The sequence below is a fragment of the Halyomorpha halys genome, unplaced genomic scaffold (assembly GCF_000696795.3).
Source record: "Halyomorpha halys isolate HHAL.00 unplaced genomic scaffold, Hhal_1.1 Scaffold657.1, whole genome shotgun sequence".
Classification (NCBI taxonomy): Eukaryota; Metazoa; Arthropoda; class Insecta; order Hemiptera; family Pentatomidae; genus Halyomorpha; species Halyomorpha halys.
The window spans coordinates 31,708-45,965 of record NW_027105368.1 but is presented as its reverse complement, the minus strand read 5'-3'; the positions used below and the strand labels follow the sequence as shown (position 1 = coordinate 45,965).

Sequence of the window (14,258 nt, the reverse complement as noted above, 5' to 3'; positions counted from 1 at the left end):
GTTATATAGGTATTTTTATTATTTAATTTAATTTTATAAAATTTAAAGCAATCCAAATAGTCTTTCATTAATAATTTTCATAAATAAAATTTTTGGTGGCATACCTTTTAAAAATAAATTTTATTACTAGACTAAGTAGATATTTATGATTAATAAAGTGGTTGAGGAAGATCTTTAATTCACATTACATTTATTATAAATTCATTATTAAATTGTTTTATTATATTTTTTAAGGTTTAATTTAATTTAATTATTTATAATTTTCAGGAAATAGCATTATTCAAGGATTTTAGCATATCTGAAACATTAACACATTTTGCATGGGTTTTTGGTTTAAGCAAACACCAATTAAAAAAAAGAAAAGAAGAACTGTATGGCTTTCTTGAATTACCACCAGAAACTAGTTTAATTTGTGAATTAAGGTAATATATTATAACTTATATTAATGTCTTACTTAATTTAATTTTTCATTTAATTAGAAAAAATAACAGGCTATTGAGCCACAAAGTCTCAATTATAGAAGTGAATGTAAAAAAAAATCAAAGAAATCAAATCACAATAACAGAGGTTTGAAATTCTCAGTAACAGAGATATTTAAATGCAAAAGTGTTGGGACCTCACTGTAATTATCAGTAGTAGAGGTTTCTCACATACCCAGGGCTCACTTAACCAGGTTACATTACTTTTACTCATACTGGTATGGGTGGAGAGGAGAGGGTGACAAGTCGGCCAAGTCATTAGTCATTTTTTCCAGCCCCAAGAGAAACCAATGGAGTAATATTTGTATTACTTATTATTCCTCCGTGTCCAGTCTCTTTTATTTCCTAATACAATTCAAAATGACAGTCATTCAATGCAGAAAGCTTCATATTCTAGGATTCTATCAGAGTCAATAAGACTACATCGCAGTGATGCATACCGGTCACCAGTAGTGATATTTGAAATATTTAAGGAAGGGTTCCCTAACAGAAATTTTTTCCTTAACAATATTTTTGCAGTTTTTTGGAAACTTTGAACGGTCTAAGGCTCTAGTTTAGCAGTGTTACAGAGTATAATACATACATTTTGATATATTGTTTAAAAGAATTTAAACCACTGAGAAATGTTACATGTATTTAATAAGGTTCAGGAAGCTTTGAAAATTTAAACAATGGGTTCAGCCGAACCTGAATATCACCTCTGCCAGTCACAGTCTGCTATATAATATAACGCACTTAGGTTGTTCACTCAAATGACAAATTTCATCTTGAACTACTGCACATAGCTTCAGATTCTATATATACACAATATCATGAATAAATAATAAATAATTCATTCATAAAATGGAAGTGATTAACCTCAAAAAATTTTAAAAGATTCTTTTATCTTTTAAGTCTGTAATGGCCTTTGTTTACTGCTATTAATAATCAAAATTCATTTCTATTTAAAATTTGAAAAGTATTTATTTTGTTTGACCAGTTGATTTGTATATATTTAGAAGAGAGGGAAAGAACTTTACATTTAATCCAATATACCTATATAAAGCACAATTTAAATCTAATTAAACCATTTAACAAATAAAATGTATGTTTAAAAAAAAAGAAGATTTTTTATTATAAATTAATCCTAAATGCCATGAACTTATCGGTTCTATGGTATTTTTTTTTATGTTCTTAATTCCTGTACTGGTTTATTTATTGACTCCAGGAATTGGGCTTTGAATAATTAAAATCTCTTAAAAAATAAATTGTATGAAGAATGTTGAGATAGGCTTTACTTTTTTTGTTTAATCAATAAATTATATTTTATTTATATTTATAATTATTTTTTCTATATTTTAAATTATATACCTACTTTCAAAATATGATTTTACCTCCACTTGCTTAAATTTATCGAATATTTGATATACGTAAATGAACTTATATAAATATTGGATTTGAATTAAATATTGTCTCAAGCCTTCCTATTTGCATTGCTATATCTTTTGTCCTATTTTTAATTTCTTCTGATAATGACCTTATTATGAGGCTTGAGACATTAAAAAATTAATAAAGAGTCGTTCCTGAAATATATATTTTATTTATTTTTATTGATTTTCAATAATTACATTCCTGATATTTTACATATTTGTTATAATTATTCAGAATTCAAGTGATCATAGAACTCAAATATCATTTGTTAGGGGGTTAGGACCTATTTCATGAATACATTTCTTAAACTAATTAAGTGCATGTTTTTGTTCAGTGGAGGGCAGCAGAGAAGAATTTCATTATGTGTGGCTCTATTGCACAACCCAGAACTGCTTATATTAGATGAACCAACTGTCGGTGTTGATCCTGTTTTAAGTCACAGGTAATTATATTCCTATTGTTAACATCAATTAGTTATTTCTAAATAAAAAATTTAAAAAAAAATTTTTTTTGTTAATTTTTATTTCCCTATTCGATAGCATTTTAAAATAAATTTCAACTAGTGGAAATGAAGTAATTAGAAATGAGTAGGTGAGAATTCAAGGGGGTACGTGGGGGTAGGTGATTATTTTGCAAATAAGAGTTGTTTTTTTTCCCAACCTGTAGCCAAAGCAAATTTATGCTTTAAAATTGTTACGTTGTGCTCATCATACAACTTTCTCTTACTACCCTACAATGAGTTGAAATTAATCCTCGCATATTCCAGAACAGATATTTGTATATTATTCACTGGAGCAATACTTTCCCGTAAACAATATTTAAAATGCTAAGAATGATTTTAGGAGTAAGCCATATCTACACAACTGGAAAGCTCATATATTGGTTAAATGAAATAAAAAAAATTTAAAAACTAGGTACCTAATCACTATGGTTGCATATAAATATTCATCAGACTGATGAAACGGAATAACACACAGCAGATGCGCCTGCCAGAGTAACAGACTTTTTTTCTTATTAGATCAAACCTTTTATTTGTATTTTGTTATTCTCTATTAGCTTTTACGACTTTCTCTCTTTAACATTATCTTTTCTAAAACCTTTGATTTTCCAAAGGTATGTAATACTTCTATAATACTACTCTTATTTCCGGAAATGTGTTTTAAACCTGGAAAAAATATTTTTTATCTTATCTCCTTAATTATCAGATCTTTTCATAGTTTATATTTGCCACTTTTTTATTACTAATAAATATATGAAATGGTTAATTATTTCTAAAAAAATAAAATTATAGCTGATATCAAAAATCATTTAATTGTACATTGATGTACCGAGTTTAATAAAAATTGTTGAGAAATTGAAAAAATGTGAAGAATCGATTATATAAAGGTGAGCTGATTTTATGAAAAAAATTGCTGTCAGATTCTAGACATAAACCCACCTACAATTTGTTATTTCAGTGATGTTCGACTGTTCGGTTTTGACCTAGACTATGTTCACCTAAATGAAAGTCAAAAAATTGTGAAATTAACAATAACTACTTGTTACTATCTGATTTGAATTTTTGTCGATATTGAAACATGACTGGTTTGTTTAGGTAGAGGTAGGTATATTGCTACAAAATTCTTTTTGCAAAATAATTACTTATACTCCCTTGGTTCTTCACCCACACAAATAAATTACACTCAGTCTAGTCCTTGAAAAAAAAATCTATATTATAACTTTTGTTTTATTCTAGCATTTGGCAACATTTAAAACAAATGTCTACTGTTGGAAATAAAACAATAATTATTACAACTCACTCAATTGAAGAAGCAAGGCAAGCTGATCGGGTAAGTAGCCAGTTAATTTATTATCTTTTTAATTGTTTATTTAAATCTGATTTTCTATAAACGAAGGGTTAGGGTAAGAAATGAGTCTAAATAGGCAAATTCTTGTAGAAAATAAGTTTTATTATTTGATTTGTAATCAATAATGTTTATTTGTACCATAACACATAACAATTTGTAAATATAATTATGAATAAAACATTGCTGTCATTGGCAACACTGCTTCAGACGATGGTGCAGCTTGGCTTTCCTTTGTCTGAGGCTTGTTTGTTTGGAGCTTTCAGTAGTGCAACACATACTCTTTGTCTTTTGTTATGAAATCCTCCGTGATTCATAACATTAAAATGTTTTAAAAAAAATAAACTCAAAACCTCAAAGTTTTGCCTACTTTTTTAAATATTTTATCAACCTCAATTACAATAAAGAATTGTATTTATTAGTTTATAAAATTTTGCTAGTCACTTTCAGACTTTTCAAATAAATAAAAAAAAATTTAAACAATTTTAGTTCACAAATACCTTTAAACAAACTTCATGTCACTATTTAATTGGTTCAATTTATCGCAATAATTCAAATAAAACCTGACTTCAACTCCTTCAAATATACTAAAATTTATAACTTATAACATACAAGTTTGTAATTTTTTCCCTTTTAGCCTCTAAAAGTATTTAGAGAACATAGATTGAAAAATTTTACTAAATATTATCATTCATTTTGGATCACATATATGTTTTTATCATCCCACCTCATCTGAAAATCTGTATCACACACCTCCATATAACTGTGATTCTTCTAAACATTATTTAGCGAGATTAACATTATCTCTGAAGAATGATGCTTTTTCATGACTGAAAGCAGCTTGTGGTTTCACATAAAATACCTCCTTCCCTGACATTCTTTTAGAGTTCATATAATTCTTGATCATATCATATCCTTCAATAATTTAAAATCTGAACTAGTAGGGAATTTATCTGCAACAAAATCTCTGGAAGAAGAATCTTGATTTCTATTTAGTATTTAATCTGTAAAGACTATAATGAAAAATGGCTTCCTTTTTTAGGTTGGTTTGATGAGAGGAGGAGTTTTGCTAGCAGAAGGGGATCCTAAATCACTAATGAATCAATATGGCTTTGACACTTTAGAGGAAGTATTTTTACAATTAAGTTACAAACAGGAAGCAGGAGATGATTTTGACATCGATAACCAGGTACTTAATTTTATTATTTTATAAATTATCAATTATATATTTTATTATTGTTTACCTTTAATGAGGTTCTACACTTTCTTTCTTGTTTAATCTTTTATTAATTGTTTTATAAATTAATCTAAAGACCAAAAATTGGTATAGTTATGGTGTAATATTGATTTTTTATGATATAAGAAAGTATAAAATAAATAATGAAATAATAGTCGTTAGATATCTAGGCATGATATTACAAGCTAATTCCTCAAAAGGCCAATCCTTTGAAAAGGATCCTACCTCTAAAAAATTAGAATTTACTTAGTATCTTAATCGTCAGGGTGCCGAAAACATTTTATAGATTTATAGCTTTTCATTCTATTGTTTTTGATTACAGACTGTCAAAGACTATCCAAAACCAGCACAAAAGCCAAAACCACCTGTAAAACAAAAATGTATTTTTACAATGAATCATCTCATTGCTCATTTCCTCAAAAATTATTTTTTTTTAAGAAGAAACTTAGGGTAAGTTTTTCTTGTTTATATTGCTGTTCGAACATATATATCATTTATCTTTATATTATTTTTAAAAACTCAGCGAAATTTATGTTTTAGGATATTGGCCTTTCTCCTTTGTCTTCCCATTGTTCAGTGTACACTGTTTGATCTTTCGATAGGCCGCGATCCTCTTGGATTGAAAGTAGGACTTGTCAATGATGAAATTTCAAGTGAAAGAGACTGTAAGGTATCTTCTACTAATGTAACGTGTTCAGTGGAATATCCAGCATCTTGTCGCTATATGGCAGCTTTAGAAAAAAAACAAATGAAACTTGTAAGTGCAAGAGAAGTTATAAATCATCAATTAATAATTAATAATGAGAAAGTGCTATTACTTATTTTTCTACTCATATTTAGTTTATTACTAACTTCTGACTCACAAACCCCTTGTTACCTCCCTAATATTTTCCCATTTTGTCACCTATTGTACAATTTATGGGGTGTATTTAGAGAACTTGATGCAAGAATAAAATATTTAATTAATTGCTTTGTACAATTCATCTTTGGGAACCACAGAGACATCTCCACCTCCCAATTTTATGAAGAGTTAAAATGACTTCACCCCAAATACTATCATAAATATTTCCTGACATCCTTCGACTATCAAGTTATCCATTCCTAATCTGCTTAAATTAAAATCCTCACTTAGTTTCTGCAATATCCATTCTTGATCTTTATATAAAGATTAATTCATAAGGTTCCACTAAACAGTACTTTTTGACAGATGATATAAAGAATAAAGCAGTGGATAAAGGGTATAAAATAAAGTCCTGAAAAGAAATATAATAAAGTTTTAACAAATTGAATCCTTTGGAACCTAAGTTGTAGGATTACAACTAATTATTTTTGTTTATAATGAACTAGCTGGTCCCCACAGTTTCAACTGCAATCAATTTTGGATATAGGTGCCTGTATCATACACATGATCTACTAAATTATTTGGTTTTTATTATTTTTTTTAGTAATCTATAAATTGATGAGATTAGTAGTAGTTAAGGTAATATTTTACAAAACCATTACACAATATATTATTCTCACTTTTTTAGAAACACTTGGCCGCATCAGCATACATTATTCTTTTTAATCAAAAATATAATTTATTTTTATATATTTAGAATTACTCATTTATTACAGATCTTATTTAAAGATGAAAAAAGTGCTCGAAATGCTGCGAAGAAAAATGAAATTTGGGGCTTTATGCACGTTTCTCATAATTATACTGAGTCATTGTTTGAAAGAATAATGCTCAATGCAGGAGCGAGTGATGAAGCATTAGAAAATAGTGAAGTTGATGTATCCATGGATATGTCAAGTAGGCAAATAATTAATTTATTTTATACAACCACTTTTTTTAAAAAATAGAAATAAAATAAATTAATATTTTCATTTTTGTTTTTTTATTAGATCAGTATATAGGCAATTTACTAAGGAGAGATATGTATTTTGCATACATAGATTACTTGGAAAATCTATATGCTGACTGCAATTGGCCAGTCCAAGCAGCAAGAGTACCGATCGCAGTAAGATAATCCTAAAAAAATCAAGTATTGTTTAATTTTCATAAATTAAAGTATAATATTGAAAAACAATATAAATGTTTTGTTTCAGTTTCAAAAAGCTGTTTATGGAAATATTTATCCTACTTTTTCTGATTTTGCGGTTCCTGCTATATTACAGTTGTATGTATTGATATAAATATTTTCACCTTCAAATAAAATTGATAAATAAATGCAATAACCCAAAGCAAATACAATTTATTAAAATCTAATCCCTTATTAAAATCAACTGAGGAAGTAAACATTACAAAATTAAATGACGAAGCATTTCTTAAAAAATTATCTTTAAATAATAATATTACATTTATATTATTACAAATAATATTTTGTCTACTTTTATCAATTTTGAACAGTGTAAAATCATATTAATTAATTTTACTCATGGTTTATTTATATTTTTCTCTTAATAAATGATTTTCAATAATTGAAAAAAACAACAAAAAAACCAGTGATTGGTCAACTATCTATTATTACTATTAACTTTAAAGGCAATGACAATGTAGGCCTATTAATATTTTTAGAAAAATTAAGTAAAATAATTAATTATTTTTATTAAATTTTTAACAGGTTTGTATTTTATTTACCAATGATGTTTACTGTTGGAGGTATTTTAATGGAAAAACGGGAAGGTATTCTTGAAAGGAACCTAATATCAGGTGAAATCACTATTATTTCCTAATTATTATCATTATTAATAAATATAAAATAAATGTATTGCACTTTTTATGGTAAATTAGTACTCATTGATAAAATTTTGGTTTTTAGGAATGACACTTGTCGAAACGCTTACAGGCCATGCTATTGTTGCGATGTCAATATTGATCATCCAGACACTGTTCATGATGATTGTTCTTTTTGTTATATTTGACAATACTATTGAAGGAAGCCTAATGTTAGCATTGTCACTTCTTTTCTTGGTTGGCCTAAGTGGGATGTGTTATGGTAAGTTTTAGATATAATAATTTATATTTGGTGATCATGAGGATAATTTAGCAGGTTCTTATTTAATGAAGTAGTTGTTTCTTATATATAACTTAAATTAATATTGAGTAGAATCATTAATAATGATCTTCATTTACCTCAATAGTCCAGGAAGAGAAATGCTTTATTTAGCCGACAATGCTACCAACATACATTGTGTTGCCAAAACACACAGCATACTTATTAATCGATAGTTGGTTATATAAATGCTAACATATATTATTTAACAAAGATACTTTTTTTTTTTCTACGCTATCTACGCTCTTCTCTCTATTTCATCCTCTCATATCTTCTCTCCTCAAGTGATCCGTAAATTATACTCAATTTACTACAAACGAAAAAGTTCAATTTAAACTAAGCTAAATTATGAATAAATAGAAATGTAGAAATAAATCAAAGCAAAATACCCACAACAGTAGAAAAGATAAAAACACATAAATAATTTAAAAATAACTAAATAAATAGATTAGAAACTGATGTATAAATTAAAACCAAATAAATATGTTAAAAGAAATTAATAAATAAGTTTATAAAAAATAAAAATGATAAAAAATGTTATGGTTTTATCTCTCCCTACAAATTTTGAACTATGAATTGATTAGTATGAGGAGAATATGGTTGGGGGTGCGGTCAAAATAAAACACTTTTTTATACTTAATGGTTGTTATCTTGTTCTGTTCTTAGCCCTGAAGAAGGCTAGAAACTCTAGCTGAAACGTTGGCACAATTAAATAAGTTACATTAATTTATTTGAGTTTCATTTTGACCGCACTCCCAAACATCTCCTCATCCATGGTCAACTATCTCTCATAATTATGAATTTATTATTTTCATATTGAGTTTCCTTTCATGATAACTGGAAATTATATAGTGCGTTGATAAACTTCATGGTTATAATTTTCTTCCTTCTCATTAAACTTGTGGGAAGAGGTAATATAATTTTTTCTGAACACTATGCATAAGACTTCAAATCAAAGGAATGGTACTTTTTATTATTAATTCTTTTAAGTGTTATTTTTATTTTAAGTTTCTAGTGAATCTAATAATTTTTTTTCTTATTCCTCATTAAGAATTTTTGAATATAAGCTAAAAACATTTCCAATAACAGTTTTTATCTCAACATTAATGTTGAAATAAACTTTTTTATTCAGCAACTGCATAAACTTATTAAGATTATTTGTTAACTATTATTATTAAATATAGATGTGTGATAAATCCATAGTACTAATGACATATCTTAGCACTCTTTGTACCAATACACATCTTATTAGATATTAAAATTGTCCCAGTATTCCCACAAGCTTGTCTATTACTGTATTTGTACGAACATAGGGTGACTATGACTTTTTACATAATATCTAAAGCAAAAAAATAATTTTCATTCATAATTAGTTGTTAGTAAAATACATAAAGTAAAATTTGTTGAGACTTTGATTTTTATTAAACTGGGTTAGTTTAAAAGAATTCATGTATTTATTTACTATACAACTTCTTATAATATTTTTATTAATATGTAGTTTTTTTTTTATTGTTTCACATGTTTCAACACATCCAATCATATTTAATAGGGGTTAGAGACTCAATATTAAAAATATCTGTAAGTTACTAACACGTCTTATCTGAACCAATCTTTACTAGTGAATAAAAATTTCACTCATTACATGTGTTACACTGGACAGTGCACATCAAAGGGTACCGAACGTCTGCTATTTCTTTTTCTTCACTTTAATTAAAGCCTATATTGACAGACCTGACCCAAGTGGGTTGACAAAGATACTTATATAAACCAGCATTCGGCACCTTTTGATGCGCGACCTGCCCTAAAATCCCTGGTGAAATCCGAAATATGCATGATGTTGAATACATATTTTTAAATTAATTTTCTGGGAAAATATCTCAACTTATATTCATACAAATACAGTATTTAACTAGAACAACCATAAATGGAAAATAATAATGAACCATATAAAATCAACTTATTTTAAAAATTTTCAGAAGAAAGCTACTTAACCATGACAATAATTGGTACCAATTTGATACTTTCAAAAATTTACCCTGACAAAAGACCTCACCTGGAACATATGTAAAAACTATATGAAGACTTTACTGAACAAGGATAATACTGCCAGATTTTTAACCTTCTAGACTATAGATATCCACTCAACGAAACCTACAACTTATTCACTTGACTTTACCTAAACCTGTTTGCACTTATGGAGAACTAAGGAATCAAAATGTACACAATATATAATATAATCAATATGTATCCAAACACAAAGTACAAACTATACTGTCTAAAATCCTCTTATAAAGGTAAACATATCGTGATTTTACTATGTATACTTTAAAGTATTGAATCATCCCTGACTAATGCAAGACAATATGCTACAAACTCTGTATCTATCTATTTTTATTACTCCCATTATTATTTATTTTGTTATGTTTTGTTTTTCTCAAACTATTTTTCCTTATAAAGTCAATTATTTATTTTATTAATTCTGTAAATATTAGTTGTTTTTGTTTGTTAACTTTTTTCTTTTTCAATCTTCAATTATATAAACATTATTATTATTTTAATAATTTGTCTTTATTATTTATAATCATTGCACTTTAAATATTTAGGAGTGTCTTTGGCATGAAACTAAACCCTCTCCCCATAGTCAATTGTTGAAAGAAATTCATAACTATATAAAGTCCAACTGGTATAGACCGATCTGGTAATAATGAAATATATATTAAAAAAAAGTATTGAAACAACTCAGAACTAAAATAAACTTTGTAAATTTATAAAACTTTTTATGAGAAAATTTTGTTCATTAAATGTTATCGTAAAAAAAAACTTGTAAAATTTAACTTGCACATAAAAAGATGTCCTTTTTCGATTTTATATATTTATTTTTATTCAATTAAAATGTTGTTTGTATAAAATATAAGATTTTTTGTTTTTTTATAGGATGCCTAGTGTCCGTGTTGTGCGATAGTGATACAGCTGCTACGTATATGGGTCTAGGCAGCTTTTTTCCCTTGGCAATGTTAAGTGGTAAGGAAATTAATTTTCATTTATATTTTTAGAAGGGAAAAATAAAAGTTTACTTTTTTGGTATAAGCAAATATATATAGGGAGCATCTCTAATAGTTCATCAAATGGAATAACATAGCTTAAAAAAAAAAAAATTAGTATTTATATATTACTATTAATAATATGTTTAACTACTATTTATACAAAACAGATTCCTATTACAGAAAACTTTAAAGAGTTTATTTTACAAAAGATTTTGGTAAACAATATGTTACAGATGTTAAAGAGAATTGCCCAAAAAAAAAGTTCAGATAGTTTCGTATAGATATGAATGATTTATTCAAGTGTGTAATATTGAATATTGAAAATGTGGAATGTCTGAAAATATATTCAAATTTGTATAGCACCAATAATCATAAAAATTTCTGAGGTGCTTGACAAAAAACCAATAAAAGATCATACAAATTAAAATTAGGCTGTTCCTAATAACAGAATAAATCAAAAAAATTAATATAATAATAAGTAACTAATGTATCAAACCCATTTTTGAGAAAATTTCAGGGAATATACCCCCCACCTCTCGCAAGTTGGGATATCTGGTGAAAATTGTAGATATTGCTCTCTTAATAAGTTGTTGCATCAACTGTCTATATTGTAAAATTATGTTGATACTTAATTTTTTTTTATTTATTTATTGTAGTAGGCATTTTGGCCAGAATTTTTGTCACACTAGTTATTCTTATAGGACTTATTCTCAGAATACAGTTTTTTTATTCTGTGGTTTTTATCCATTTCCCATCTCAAGAAAACTTAATGATTATTTTTTATTGAACTGAAACTTGTTTACCAACCTTCTACAACTCAAGAAAAAAAAAATTATACGTGAGCAAATTGATTTAGTGACATGAAATGAGATGGAATGGAGGTGGTGGGAGGATGGGGGCAACACTGATCGATTCTTGCAGAAAAATTTTAGATTGTAAAGGAGAGTAGAGGCTTACAGTACCTTTCAATCCCGTAGAGCTAAAGCAGTGCAGTGTGTGAATGAGTGAGCTCCTGTTTACTTATTCCCTCCTATTACAATTTAAAACATTTTGCTGCTAGAATTGAAGAAGAGATAGATAACTGTTCTGTTCTATTAATTATTGATATTGTGGAACTAATATTTTCTGCTTTAATCTATATGAGGGAGTACATGATCATTATTAATAAAATTTTAATAGACTGACACAATTATTTTATTTTTGTTTCCTTCCTTTTTATTGTGTAGCTAAGATATCATTTACTTCTTTTTGTTACAGGAATGTTTTGGCCCTATCAAGGTATGCATTATCTTCTCCGTTCGATCGGATGGTTTCTCCCATTAACACTTACAACTGAAGGCTTCCGAGCAATAGCATCAAGATCTTGGAATATTACCCATCCAATTGTATACAATGGCTTTCTTTCTGTTATAGGCTGGATAATTTTCTTTTGTATTATTACACTAATTGTGGTCAAAATAAAAAGAGGCATTCGTAATATCATGTAGGTTCTCAAATTATTTACAAGATTATTTTTGTAAATATGATGTAAATAATAATTTTTCCCACAAAAAACAAAAAAAAAAAATTTGTTCCTATACTTAATATATCATTTATGAACTTATTGATAGACAAAATTTGAAATTAAAATGTGACATAACTGAAAAATATTCTATATTAAGAATGCCAATAATCATTCATAATATGGTACAATATTGAAATAACTTTATATAAATATGATGAACTGTGATTGAAGAAGCCTTTCTTATTGAAAATATAAATAATATATTTTATAATGTTAAGTTTAGCTAAAACTTCTTGAAATATATTTTATTATTATAATTCTTGCCAAATAACTGTATACCTGATTTTAGGGGGTTGTAGTCATCCCTACAGATAATTTTAATTGTAAATATATAAATATGTATAAAGACTGTAAAATATGATAAACAATAGAAATAGAAATCTATTCTGTTCAGGGTATTAATGAACAATAAGAAATATTTAAAAATATTTATCTGTTGTTGATTTGATCTGAAATATTTCTAGTCTATAATACACATTTTATGAAAACTTAACAATAAATATGTACAAGTTTTTAATGATCTTAAACAGAATGTAACATTGGATAAGTTCTTTCTTTTAAAGTTATTAACATAAAGTTCTCAAAACCTTTCAGCCAAATTAATATAAACCATTATTTTAGCTGTTTTTATTAGTTGGATAATGTTATATAAACCATTTCCCTAATAAATATATTCTCTACAATTGTTTCTAAATAGCATGCCAGTTTCTAGTCAATAGTTAGATAGGTTTAAATGGGTTAAAAACTTTCATAACAATGAATCAATGCATTAAATTTATCAATCTCTTGACTAAAATTGTATGAAACCATAAATTATATTTTATTAAGATGTATTCTATTTAAGAAAAATATGTTATATTTATCAAATTATATAATTTCATTTGAAGAGTGTTTTATTATTTATGTTTATGTTACTGAATAATTCTTATTGGTTAAATTTAACCTCTTTTACTTCTTCTAAACTAATTTCACTTAATGCTTGCTGCTTCTCATTGTCACTCATAGAGTTAATTTAATTCAATAGTTTTTCCATATATTATTTTTAACAACCACACTTATAATTATATAATTATAATTGAGGTGTTCCATCTTGAAACATGGTAACTGACAAAATAAAATTTACTATTATTATTATTATTATTTTATGGCTCTACGGTCCTGCAAGAACCCGGGCCAACTCCACCAAAGCCAATCAATCTCCAAGAGCTCTTGCTCTCTCTTTATATCTTTCAACATTTAACTGCTTTAGATCCTCCTCCATATTGTCCAGTCATCTGATTTGGGGATTCCTCTTTTCCATTTTCCATCCGGTTTCCCGTATAGCATCTTTTTGGGTAAACTATGGTCAAGCATCCTCTCAAGGTGTCCTAACCATCTTATTCATGCTCTTTTCACTAAAGCCATAATAATGGGTTCCCCAAACAGTTCCATCAGCTCCTTACTCCTTCTCCAGGACTCCTCCCGATATCCTTCGCAATACCTTTCTCTTCCAAGGGTTGAGCATCTGTTATGCTTTTATTGCCAATGGCCATATTTCACACCCATAGGAATTAAAAATAAAATCTATTTCCTGCTGCTATCCTGGTATCTATTTCCCTCTCTACTTTGTGTAATCTCTGAAAGTCACTTTGCTATTCACTTC

At 27.2% G+C, this 14,258-nt stretch overlaps 1 protein-coding gene across 5 annotated transcripts in view; it reads left to right on the top strand.

The window, feature by feature from the left end:
- LOC106685093 (ABC transporter G family member 23) overlaps positions 1-13,502 on the top strand; it is a 207,867-nt gene extending 194,365 nt beyond the window's left edge. For all 5 annotated transcript variants that reach the window (XM_014427586.3, XM_024364304.2, XM_014427588.3 and 2 more), the window contains 13 exons: positions 268-422; positions 2,224-2,331; positions 3,625-3,718; positions 4,776-4,922; positions 5,293-5,420; positions 5,511-5,727; positions 6,588-6,765; positions 6,858-6,973; positions 7,062-7,132; positions 7,577-7,665; positions 7,775-7,951; positions 10,943-11,029; positions 12,310-13,502. In XM_014427586.3, the coding sequence (XP_014283072.1) occupies positions 268-422; positions 2,224-2,331; positions 3,625-3,718; positions 4,776-4,922; positions 5,293-5,420; positions 5,511-5,727; positions 6,588-6,765; positions 6,858-6,973; positions 7,062-7,132; positions 7,577-7,665; positions 7,775-7,951; positions 10,943-11,029; positions 12,310-12,539 (1,797 nt within the window). In that variant the 3' untranslated portion in view covers positions 12,540-13,502. The remainder of the gene's footprint in view (positions 1-267; positions 423-2,223; positions 2,332-3,624; positions 3,719-4,775; positions 4,923-5,292; positions 5,421-5,510; positions 5,728-6,587; positions 6,766-6,857; positions 6,974-7,061; positions 7,133-7,576; positions 7,666-7,774; positions 7,952-10,942; positions 11,030-12,309) is intronic.
- The last annotated feature ends 756 nt before the right edge of the window (positions 13,503-14,258 follow it).